The 13315-nt window shown below is 44.4% G+C and overlaps 1 protein-coding gene across 1 annotated transcript in view; it reads right to left on the bottom strand.

Annotated features, from left to right (window-relative positions):
- The window catches only part of klf7b (Kruppel like factor 7b), a 66696-nt gene extending 53636 nt beyond the window's left edge, over nt 1–13060 (bottom strand). The window contains exon 1 of the mRNA XM_068572368.1: nt 12515–13060. Coding sequence (XP_068428469.1) covers nt 12515–12616 — 102 coding nt within the window. The 5' untranslated portion in view covers nt 12617–13060. The remainder of the gene's footprint in view (nt 1–12514) is intronic.
- Nucleotides 13061–13315: the final 255 nt, after the last annotated feature.

Genomic DNA, 13315 nt, shown 5'->3' with positions numbered 1-13315 from the left:
GCTGATCAAGGTGCCGCCTTTGATGTGCAATCAATGACTTCATTTCTAGTTTTACTCTTTACTCCACCTGCGACGTATTAAACACAAGTGAGTTGCTCCAGGGGCCCAGAATCTCGGCGCGGCTAACGGTGTAGCATTTACAACCCTCTCCCCCCCCCCTCCCGATCTCATCACTACCTTTTATCTGTGCAATCATCTGGCAATAAAAACGTCCGAAAAAAGATACAGTACGTTAATACCAACGTGCGCAGCGTTTGATCAGCGTCGCTGCCGGGCCGGAGAAGAGAGACAGAGGCAGCGGGACGGAGTTTTCCAGCTTCAGCTTCAGCCAGGTTTATCGCCAACAATCCATCTGTTAACATTTTGAATTATCGATGGGGCGGTTGAAAGGATTTTTTTGGAGACGGTTGTCGAAAATGTTGGTGTTGAGCCTCGTGCACCGGCTGCTGCAAACACACTACCCGAAAGACGATCACCATCGGCCGCGTATCGGCAATCCTTATCCCGACTTTGTCTCTTTGTTCATGTCTGTGTACCAGTACATATGAACCGGGAGCACATTCATCCACAGACACACACATACGCACACACACACACACACACACACACTGCAGCACTTGTCCATTCCCTCAGGTATTGCTGACAACATTGTGGATTAAAATAGCTGACGACCCACATATCCCAGTGCAGCAGGCACGGCGCTGCTGGGGCCAGACACCACCACGCACATTTGTCCACATGCAGCGGCACACAGCTGGCCGTATTCAGGAAATACTTGCATAAGATGCAATTAACACAAATATTGGAAAATGGCGACTCGATGAGGCACAACTTGAATATTAAACAGGAATCAATATTGGCTGGTGTTCTGGATATTGGGGACTTGGAAATGAAGGCTAGAGGAAGACATGTGTGATAGTAATTGGAGTAAATGTGAATGGCCCAATCAGGGATGTTTGAGTTCCAGACTTACTGTAAGTCTCATCCAAAACACAGATCATTAAAAGCTGCAGCAGGAAATGACATGATGCAGAGTCAGTTAGTGACTCAGACATTTAACATTTCTGGCCCTCACAGCTGTTTTTCTGTTTCTTTTTCCCCGTTTGATATCCAGCGATCCCGTCAGGTGGATCCAGCCAATGAGAGCTGGAGGAAACATAAAAGTGAAGACGCGCCGCCGGCGGGGAGCCAATGAAGCAAAAGGTTCACGAACCGGCAGCTATAAAACACAGAAGAATGTTGAGTTCACGAGCACGACGTTCGCTTTCCAGCCGAGTATGTTGAGCGGCTTGAAGGGAAGACAGGTGGAGGGAGAGCCAGCTTGTGTTTCAACGTTTCAAACACATGCTATTGCGATGGCATCAAAGACAGCTGCTGCCGGGCGATAAGGAGACCCTGTTGTACACACTTCAGTGTTCTCCAGGTCTGGGTTTCAGCTCCTTAGTTCCAACTAAAGGTGCCTTATAGGATAGAATTAAGTTATATTTCCATATGTTACAATACAAATGTATTAAATGTATTCATGTCCATTATTAGATGATTGTGACAAATAAATATGTATGTAAGAAGTGGACGTGAAGTCGCTCGTTGGTTTGTGGAACGGTGCTTTGAAGCCTCGACATTTCCGTTGTTGTCATGTTGTATTGAAGAAGACTTGAAACTAGAGATTTAGGTCATGAACTCATGTTTACAACGTTTACTGAGGGAGGAAATCAAAAGAGAAGGAGAGTCATCTTCTCATAAACTTTTATACAGTCTGATTTATTTTTGCAACAAGAGGAGTCGCCCCCAGCTGGCCATTAGAGAGAACGCAGGTTTAGGAGTCTTCAGCATTGGCTTCACTTTACAGAAGAAGAGGTTGTCGCCTGGTGTGACGCCATTGGTGACAACGTGTACGCGTCCGCCAGCCTCACAACAGGGACCCACTCACAGAAAAGCCGCTCCATAGCGTGACAATAGGTTCAAAAGTCCTTGAAGGAAAATCAGAATGCCACAGTATACACACTGATATGACAAGCAATACTGCGCTTCCAACTTTCTTGTTACCAGTTTGGAGAAAGATTTCCTGTCAACATTTCAAGCTTTGCATAAGTCTTGTATTTCTCCCGCCGTCTCTCTGAGACAAAGAAAAACAGAACAGATTCCCAAGGTCATCCTCCTCCACTGCATATGACCCATTTACTGTGTACCCACTCTGCACACACACACACGCGCACACACACACACACACACGCACACACACACACACACACATCAACCAACCATGCATTCATAAAGGCGCACTGGAACACTGGCACGCTCCATCCTTACTGCAACTACGTCTCTTGTTCCGTCTCAACACACACACACACACACACACACGCACACACACACACACACACAATGTGACATCATTGATAAAATGCTTACGCAGGAGCTGGTTTCATGAAGACACACTGAGAAGGCCTGATTACATTTGGAAGTCCCCACTGATGACAGTTCATCATATTTTCATGTGTAAAGTGGACGGTGAGAGAGGATACGCTTTAGGGCGGGGCTACCTCGTGATTGACAGGTCCGGGAGTCGTCCGTGTTTTCGTCTTCAAACTTTAACCCTTTCACAGTGTCTTCAAACTTTATCAAAGTTATAAGCTAAAGGTTTGAAAACGGCAATCCTCAAATCAATGGGAGATGTCACGGTGACTCCGCCCACTTTTTTTTATAAGCAGTCTGTTACTTGTGTCCAATTGAGATTCATACCAAGTCTTATTCATACTGAGGTATTGATTTTAGGCATGTCTTCCAATGGTTATCACTTGCAAGATGATTTTTTTAAATTTATTTTTTACTATTGATCAAGTCGGAGTAACTTGAAAATAATTCTGGAGAGCAAAAAGCAAGTTCTCCTCCTTTAAAAAAGCAGGTCCAGGCTGCTCGGCTCTGTTCCAGAGCGGACGTTGTGCCTTTGGGAACAATTTCAAAAAGGCACAAGTTTGGCACAATCACAACGTTAAGCTACAAGGACACTGCTCCGGGGGACATTTAGGGATTGTCGTTTCTTTCCTTTCTCAGTGCTCGCTACACAACATGTTTTCCTCTTTCAGTCAGGTCTTCGGAGGTGATACTGATCTTTATTCACACCGCCTGGGGACAGGGCGGCGGAGTGTTAAATATAAAAAGTGAAGAGCAAAAAAAAGTTTAGTTCTAATTTAATGTGACTCACTTTATTCTCGATCTTTGTGAAACCAGCGACAAATGTTTGTGTGTGTGTGTGTGTGTGTGTGTGTGTATCCTGGATGCTTTACTGTGCCAAGTGTGAGACTAGCCAAGTTAGTACACACACACACACACACACACACACACACACACACACACACACACACACACGCACACACACACACACACACACACGCACACACACACGCTCTCACTTCCTCTGCCACTGTCAACATCCTCTGCACACTATGAATGATGTCATTACCAAAACAGACAGACACATACACACACACACACACACACACACACACATACACACACACACACACACACACACACAGACACACACACACACTGGACGGGAGCTCAGCACTAAAGAGACAGGAAGAGAGTGAATTCTTCTGACCAGATGTGCAGATATTAAACTAATTTGCAAAAACAATTAAACTGTGAATCAATGTGTTCATTAACTTGAGCTTTGTGAAAACTCTCATGAGGTCACAACATCATGATAAAAGAGCCGCGGCAGTTCATGACATTTGTTTTGTGTTATATTCATGGCTTATTCTTTTTCCTCCGCCCAAACACATCAGGGTTGTGTCAGCCTGTCCTCTTCATTTTTTTGGGAATTCTGACAACATTTTAGTCTGGTAGTAATAAGAAAGAAGAAGAAGAAGAACAAGAAGGAGAAGAAGAAGAAGAAGAAGAAGAAGAAGAAGAAGAAGAAGAAGAAGAAGAAGAAGAAGAAGAAGAAGAAGAAGAAGAAGAAGAAGAAGGCAGGTCCTGTAATGTTGTTTATTTGGAGTAATGTGTTTCCACTCGTCTTTATAGCATCTTCTCTTTGCTGAAACATCAGTGTTTCCACTGCAGACCAGAACTCAAACTTGTATGCTATATTTAGACTTTTATTTACTTTTTTAATTCCTGCCCTCTCCATTCAGTGTGTTGGTAACGTGCAAATTTAAAATGCGCATAAACAAAAGGATCGCAGAGGGGGAGGGAGAGGAAAAGACGGACAGACAGAGAGCGAGAGATGGGCGAGTGGAGAAAGGGGGGTGAAGGGTGGGGGGGGGGCTGGATGGATGCCAGGTCACCGGCTTTATCCCTCAGCCAATCGGTCTGCAAACACTGGCTCAGCAGGATGTAGAGACACACAAACGCACACACGACACAATGCACCTGTGTGTGTGTGTGTGTGTGTGTGTGTCAACACAGCTCAGCCTGCGATCACCAGGAGGATTCCTCCTAATAAAAAAGAAGGAAATCAAACACTGCTCTGCTGTGAAATAACTTCCCAAATACAAGTGTGTTTGACTAGTAAATCCAGTCTCATACCAGAAAACAGAGGAGTTATAAATACGATTAAAAAAACTGGACCGAGGACACATTCAGTCAACAATACTTTACTTTCCTGTAATCCTTGAAAGTGTGCTCATGGTGTTGTGCTCTGGTATAGAATATGTGCATATTAGCATATAGGAACTTATTTGGACCATCGTCTTCATGACCGCAGGCTGTGGTGTCTTTAAAAAAATATTTTTCCAAAGATATCAGTTCCATGTTAGCTTGTTGGAAACATCTTACCTTGTATATATGTAAAGAGTCAGATTACTATCAAATGCAGCTACTGAATACTTTGTCATCCAATCTGAATACATTTAGATTTCTTCAAAATAAGACATTGAAAATGTTATATCTTAAACAAACAAAAAAAAGGATGCAGCCACAAAAAATTCCACAAATTTGGATTTCTCTTCAAACAACCCAAAACATTTTCATATCAAACAAAATCCATTGAGCCTATTCAGCGTCTACAGCTTGTCAAACCCAATCGCCCTCACGCCAACTGAACTGGCACAGACTACTGTGTGTGCGTGTGTGTGTGCGTGTGTGTGTGTGTGTGTGTGTGTGTGTGTGTGTGCCATGTTCGCCGTTGTAATGCAAGAGGAACGCTTACGTTTCATTTTCAATCAAATATAATACAAAATATGAGTTAAGTCACCATTAACAAAACTGGCAACACGAGTCATCCACTACAATGTGACGACAATCTGATTGCAGACACTTTTACTGTTTATAGTTGCTTATCTTTTGTGATGTAATGTTACAACCCGACCCTGTGTATGTCCAGCGGTCTCCGGCTAAACACTCAGCTCGACCGAAAGCCAGATTCAGACTGGTATCATCTCATCTGACAGCAGATAGAAACGTTTCCTGCAATGTTACTGCTCTCTTTAGTCCAGAGCAGCCACACAATGGCAGATATCCGCAGTGTGCTCGCAGCATGGAGAGATGAATGGGCAAATCTTCTTGTAAACTGTAGTAATCGGGCTCCGTGGTGGATAGCGCTGGAGAGTTGCCCTCCATAAAAAAATAAAAAAATAAAAAAAACACACACTCATCTTCAGAGATCAGGGCTATGTCTTTCACAGTGTAAGCTCTCTCCGACGCGAGTGCAGTTCATTTGTTCCGCTTTCCTGCCGCGGCAGTCTGACTGCTCACTTTCTTATCTAATCTCTGCCTCCGTAGACTGAGTGCCTTATTCACTTACTGAATTATGGGTTCCACGGGCGAATGTGTGTGTGTGTGTGTGTGTGTGCGTTTTACTCAAGTGATTTCAAATTACGAGGACAAGACAATAACTGTGTGTGTGTTTGGAAGAACGATAAAAAAAAAAAAAAGAAAGAAAATGAATGAATGCAGTGATTAGAGCGGCTCTTATTGAGGAGAATATTGGCACCAGCTCGACTGGAGGAAGTGAAGGCACACGTTTGTGACGAAAGGGTTGTGTTCGTACAGATCTGACCTCTTTTATAGCTTTTTTTTTATTTGTTTCTTGGGTTTGCGGTAGTCACTGGACAAGTAGCGTAAGAGTTATGACCATTAAAATACTGAAGAGTGCCTCATAATGTGCTTGGAAATCCTATTTTAAGACTTTCATCCATCCATGTCCTGTAAAGCTTGTGCTGCCCAGAGTCACAGTGGGCTGTAGTCAGTCCCAGCATGCAGTGTGGCAAGAGGCGGGTCACACTTGACAGGCCGCCAGTCAATCACGGGGCTGACAGAAAGAGTTGCTGGCCATCGACCTGAGCCTGATGGGTTCAGTGCCAAAATGAAACCACAAGCAGCTGAGAGGTAAAAAATAAAAATAAAAAAAACTAAACATGTCAGCCTCCTGGTTGCAAGTTGTTGTTTCGGGTCATTTCTGACAGCTACAATACACACTTGCACAAAAAATAATGTACAACACAACAAAAGTGTAAAAATATGACTGCAAAAATTCTAATTTCTGACACTTGCATTTAAATCAAATCTTATAAATTTAACACTGGAATCATCGAAAGAGCAAGGCATGAATTATAATTATGTAAACATATTCTGTGCTTTAGGTTTACATTAGTCTGGCATGTGTGGAGTCAAGTTGAAATGTTGGTAGTTTGCAGACGATGCAGCGATAAATCAGTGGAGTGGAAGCTTTGACCTATTGGTGTGACACTGGATGAAGAGTCACAGGATCTCCAGAGACATTCATCCTGCAAGGAACATGGAGGGCTGGATTGAATGTCATCTCAATCCAGGTTATGGTTGTTAGGATATTTTCCCTCATAGATATGGATATTTTCCCGTCGATCAAAGTCTTTTCAAGCTTCAACATTGTCGACTGAGCTTCAGCGTCCAGAAGGCCAAACGTTTCTACATGATACGAGAAAAGCAGCCAAGTCCAGCCTGACATTTACAAGCTGGAAACAAGCACGCCGTAGTTTTTTACAAGCCGGGTTGCGCAATCGTTGTTTGAACAAAGTCGTTCTTTTAACGAATTTGCCAAATGTTGAGATAAGTTGAGTTATTGCCGCACAATAGCGGAAGTAGTAAAAGACGACCCATCTTATGGCGGATATGATCTCCTTGTGTGAGTTCTGGTTGGAGATACAACATAAATAAACAGAGAAATACACAAACTTGATGGATGTAAAATGTACAAACCGCAGTCGGAGTCATGGAGAGCAATGCCCAAATAAGGAAATCCAGTCCAAACTCCTAAATTAGTTCAGTCGTGTGTGTGTTTTTTTTAAAGAATGACTTCTTACATCACTTTGCAATAATCTGTTACAAGATGTACGGTATCTTGGAATTGCCAGGAAGTGGGAAATGTTGCCGAAAAAAGGAACTAATACCGCCAAGTCACCATGAAAACATGTTGGCCTTGCACAGGACCGCCGTGTCCCGGGTGAAACAAAAGTAAGCGTGAACTGTAACACTGTTAGACTTGTTATGAAACGTTAGATACAAAAGTTTCATAATTATTATTATTATTTTACGCTAGTTAAGTTGTTGCGTTGTTATTCTGTGGCTTTGCTTGCATGGTGTTGTTGCGTACCATGGTAAGGTTACAACATTACATTGTTACGTTCCATTGTTACATTACAGACCATCGAAAGACTACAACGTTCCATTGTTATGTTCCATCAAATTGTTACACTACATTGTTACGTTACCTACCATCGTAATATTACAACGTTCCATTGTTAGGTTATATTGTTAAATGACATTGTTACAACGTAACGTTGTGAGGTTGCAATGTTTTGTAACGATGCTCCATCACTTTGTTGCGTCACGTTGCTGAGTCACGCTACGATGTTATTTGAATGCAAAATGATGATATTTTTCTGAACCTTACACAAGTATTTTTGGTGCCTGAACCGGAACAATCCGGTCGTGAGACGTTCAGAAACGTCCAAATGCAACGTCTCAGGATGTTTGCAAAAACGCACAGGGGCAGAATTTTTTTGTTTTTTACAGCAACAGGGTTGCGTCGTAAAAATGATAATAAATAATAAATTCCCATCATGATTATAATAACACACAAGTATGCCGGATGAGAGTAAACGCGGCCTTTGGAAGGGGTTTAAGTGTATCCTACGTGGCAGTATTTCCTCCCAGGCTCTGTAACATATTCAACACGCTCCATAAGTCAAACGCTCAGGCCGAGCTGTTGTGTTATTGATGGCACAGTTTTGACACAGTATCGTGTAAGAAGTAGTTAACAGAGATCTGAAATGATGGGGGTTGTCTGGGAAATACACAACCTGAGAGTGAGCTCTGCCTGAGGGGAACATTTTGGCTCTTTTTTTTTTTCTTCTTCTCTTTTTTGCAGCTGTTATGAACTGGATGATTTCATGTGGAAAAACAAGCATTGATTGGTGAAATTTACGCGTGTTTCTGTTGCAGAAATACTGGGAGGCTTGGACAGAAGAGCATGCGATGGTTCAAACCTGCAGCAGGAACAACACTGGCAGCTTCGCGCTGTTGTGAAAAAGATGTGTAGGTTGCAGGCTTGTCAGGCCTAATGGAGACGCCGTATATCTGTAACACCGAGCCGGGTTGGTCCCACACAAATAAATCAATCAGCCCGGAAGGAGCTACAGACACGCAGAGCATATAAACCCAGGGACAAGATGAGACAGCGGCTGCCCGTTTGAAGCACTGTGCATGCAGTGTCCATTTACTGTTTAGCATAAGCCCGTAAATGCAGATCTTTACTCACAACAAACCCGTGAAACCTGAACCTCTGCTTCAGTTTCCATCTCCGCCGACCCTTTGTTGTCACTGTCTATTTCCCCCCTCGAACTCATCAGACTTCGGCATGGCTCTGCTTTGAAATAAATGGATTATATCTAATTGGGAAGTCTGGGTTTTCCATTTTATACTTGGACACACAGACACACACAAATCCCTAAAGCCCATCACATCATTCCAGACCTGCAAAGATGCGGCAATTATATGCAGAACATGGGCTCATACTGTCAGAGGCAACACGGCTGATAGACAGGTGAGATCGAGAGAGAGGGAGAGAGAGAGAGACAGAGAGAGAGAGAGAGAGAGAGAAAGGGGAGGGAGAGGGAGAGAGAGAGAGGTTCACCACAAGTTTAGCCATGATGCAAAGCAGCTGATAAAAGAAGCCGGTACAAGGAAACAAAGACCAGGAGCGTGATGCGGGGACAGACAGGGAAGATAAATGACACACAAATCTGGTTGTTTGTTTGTGTGTTTGCGTGTGTGTGTGTGTGTGTGTTTCGCCAAGTGTGTGTCTGTGTGTGTGTGTGTCTGTTTCTCCGTCCGTCTGACAGCAAACGGCCAATTACTGTCGAAAGTGGCGGGATGAGTCCTGCCAGACCATAGCTTTCCATTAGTGCATGCCAGCCGAGCGTGTGTGTGTGTGTGTGTGTGTGTGTGTGTGTGTGTGTGTGTGTGTGTGTGTGTGTGTGTGTGTGTGTGTGTGTGTGTGTGTGAGAGATGGAGTGAATGAGGGGATGGAGGGAGACAGAAGGAACAAGAGTGGAAAAGATGTGGGTGTGCTTGGTCTCAGTGTGTGTGTGTGTGTGTCAGTGTGTTTGTCTCTCTCCTCTCTCTGAAATTGTCCCCGCTAGTGCAGATAAAATTGACGAAACACATCTTTTCCCATCACTTTTGGCTTTCCATCCACAATAACAGCATTTTCCACTCTGAAAAGCTGAGCTCGTAGCGAAAAAGCGCTCCCTCTGGAGCGTATTAAAAACTCACGCCGTAGTTTCTTCAAGTAAAATGGAGACAGTCAAATACCATGGAACATGTCCGAAAAGCAATTATATTTATGTATATACATTTATGTATATATATATAAAACATTTACGTCAGTTTCACTTCTGTGCGTACAATATAGAAACAGGACGCTGTTAGCCTAGTTTAGCACAAAGACAGGAAGCAAGTGGAAACTGCTAGCATCCAACAAGAAAAGAGAATAGCTCGTCTTGAGCTGTTGCAGCTTGTTAGCTAGCGAGCAGCGGCACTCAGGAGCTACTCAACTAATAGCCATTGTTAACCCTTTCTCACTAAGTCAGAGTCTGAGCAGAATTCATAATTCATTTGGGTAAAAGACAGCGAAAAGCCTAGCCAGCCGGAAGCAACGCTAGTACCCATTAGCAGATGTGTTAACCGCTTTCAATTGCCTCCAATTAGCACAGGTTGCAGCTAAGGTAACAACTAATGGCGCTCTGAATGGACCACAAACTTCGAGAGATGGCACTCGTGTCATTTTAGCCACTCACGCTAAACAGGCTAAAGGTTAGCCTCAAAACTCTGGTGTCACTTCTGCCGTGAAGTCTCAAAACGCTGCCTCGCGCTGAACGCTCGTTTATGTTGGAACAGTTTTTGTACCGAACTGAAATACGTGCAACGCTTTTCTGCACATAAAAAGTGTGGATAAACTGAGCGGAATTACTTTCCCCCTCCGGCTCGTCTCCGTCTCTCGGCGCCGGCTTTAAAAAAAAAAGAAGCTTTTCCAGTCATTCCGTGGAATATGAGACGTGACATCAAAACCTGCAACAACTCCATGAAAGCTCTCAATCATTTAACAATATGATTACAGACGGCTTACAGGGGGATGGAGAATGTGCTGTTTGGACTAAAAATAGGACGAAGCGTGAATTTGTGTCAGTAAGACAGTCAGGGAGGACAGATGCAGTCTGGGCTTCATTCAGAACTACACACACACATACACACACACACACACACACACACACACAACCGAGGTCCAGCACTTTGGAATGCACACGACGAACCGAATCGGCCCCATCCCAGTGGATGTTTAAAGGCTTTGGTGTGTATTGGTTCAGTGGAAATTAAACAGCATGGAAAGGTGGCAACACACTCTCACACACATGAGGCTGACGATGGCTTCCAATTAACCACCTCCATTTCTCAAGTTCAAAACGTGGGGGGCTTGAGGGAAAATACTTGTATCACCTGAATCTCTGTTATTAAATTATCATCTCTTGAGTCTTAAGCCATGGAGAGGTGAAGGGAAAAGAAAAAGAGGGGAAGATTGAAAGGTTTCACACCCCTGCTGACCACAAAAACGGACCACGTGGTCACATGCGGCGCACGGATAAGTAGATGTCTTAGAGAAAGGTTACAGACAGGCTCTCATGCTCCGTCTAGTGTATGTTCTATAGTGTGTGTGTGTGTGTGTGTGTGTGTGTGTGTGTGTGGAGGAGGGGAGGGGGGGATGCATTATTCAACGGGATTATCTGCAAACAAACGGCGGCAGATGTGGATATATTATTTAAAGACAAGTCACTTGCTATTAAGCATGCGTCCATCTTCCCCGGCCTGTGTGTGAGTGTGTGTGTCTGTGTGTGTGTGTGTGTGTGTGTGTGTGTGTGTGTGTGTGTGTGAGTGTGAGTGTGAGAGAGACAGAGAGAGAGAGAGAGAGAGAGAGAGAGAGAGAGAGAGAGAGAGAGAGAGAGAGAGAGACTGGTCTATCAGTGATCAGATCAGTGGCAGTATAAAAACTGCACCAGACTGCAAAACTAAAATCACTCCACTTTCACCTTCAATCAGCTCTCACTCCAGAGTCTCGACTGTCAATCAAATCTGGCACGAGTCTATCCTCGTTCTCATTTAAACTCCACAACCCGCTTTCAACTTTGGATTTGCAAGGGGAAAGAAATGCACCAAATAAGTAACTTCACAGCTGAATTCGGTCGTCATCAGACAGCATTTCATATTACCAATAAGCATGGGATCAGTAAGTGTTTAAACAGCTGGATGCCTAACAGGCCAATTTGAAATGGAAAGTACCAACATCATCCTTCATCAAAAATAGAGAGGAAAATCAGTGTTTGCTGCTTGACAACCTGCGTTTTAGAGTTTGTTTCCCCCCAAGCAGCCTTTTCAGGTTTTATCCAAATCTGAATATCCTCGTGGGGGATTTCACGGGACAACAGCGTCACCTTCCTGCTTTTACATTAATGATTAAATGGTTTGGTTAACCCTTAAGTGTGTTGAAGGTTCGGTTCGTTTGTAGTAGGGGGGCGTGTGCGTAAATGTTAGAATGGTTCTAACGCTTTTACGCATTTTTTTTTAAAAATGCCGTTTTTTTTCCCTTTAGTGCGTAAAGCTGTATCTTCTTCCTCCTCTCCCTCTTCCTCCTCCTTCATTCGCTCTCTCCGTGTGTGTGTGTGTTCGTGCGTGTGCGTGTGTGTGTACGTGTGTTTTCGCCTGTCAGCGGACCACGCCGGGTTCCATGTGAGCGGAAAAAAGAAAGGAAAAAAAAACTAACGCAACTACACGCGGCTGCTGCCGCTCCGGAGCGCTCTGGTGATGCAAAACACTATACAAAAACACACGCACATGCGCGCACGCACACACACACGCACACACACACACACACACACGCACACACACAGGAAACAACACTAACCAGCGCACACATGGTTTCATCTCAGTCTCTAAGCCCCTCTAATGTCCCAGAAAAGCAAATAAAAACGCATCATCTGACCTGCTGCCAGTTCTCCTCTAGCGAAGGCATCGCGGAGAAATAACCAGTGTCATGAACGAGTTGAAGTTCCTGGAAAATACTGTAATTCGCCAACACATCCATGCTTGATGCAAAAAAAAAACCAAAAAACAAACAAACAGGAAAAGTCAGTAGAGAAGTCCGGAATCCAAAACGCTTAGAAACGCACTTTCTCTCCTCCTGCTTCTTCTCAGACTTGTCAGGTTGGGAAAAACAAAAACAAATGCCGGGAGAAAGCAAATCCAAGCCGGTGCAGATGAGCGCACCTGAGCACTTTCATTTAAAAAAAAAAAAAAAAAAAAAAAACCCTCACAGGAAAGAAAGAGTTGATTATTTTATCTTTTTTTCCCCAACGCAATCCCCTCTCCTCTCTGCTCGCTCCGTCACGCCTCTCTCCTCGGTCCGCGCTCGGAGGGGGGTGGAGGGAGGGGGGGAGTGCGGGAGGAGGGGGGGGGAGTGGATGGCAGATCTATTTCCGCATTGCCAGATTGCCAGTCGGTCTCCGTACGAGCTGCCAGGTTGCCAGGTTTGCTTCCACCAGCAGCAGACTGGACCGCGCTGCAATCCAGGCGACCGGCGCGCGCGCGAGAGAGAGAGAGAGAGAGAGAGAGGCGGAGTTGTAGAGGGAGAGAGAGAGAGAGAGTGAGAGAGAGAGAGAGAAGGAGGAGCCACCTGTCAGTCAATTTCATGCGTGACCTAATAAGGTAAATAGGGTTGATGATGTCACTGGCGTCCAATTAAGGAGACGCGCAGATCGAGGGAGAGGGCCGGGCCGCCGGGGAG

Source organism: Clinocottus analis, unplaced genomic scaffold (genome assembly GCF_023055335.1).
Source record: "Clinocottus analis isolate CAN_PGR_092001 unplaced genomic scaffold, fCliAna1.0.p SCAF_12, whole genome shotgun sequence".
In the NCBI taxonomy this organism is placed as follows: Eukaryota; Metazoa; Chordata; class Actinopteri; order Perciformes; family Cottidae; genus Clinocottus; species Clinocottus analis.
Note: the sequence above shows the minus strand (reverse complement) of the source record. Positions and strands in the feature narration are given on the sequence as shown.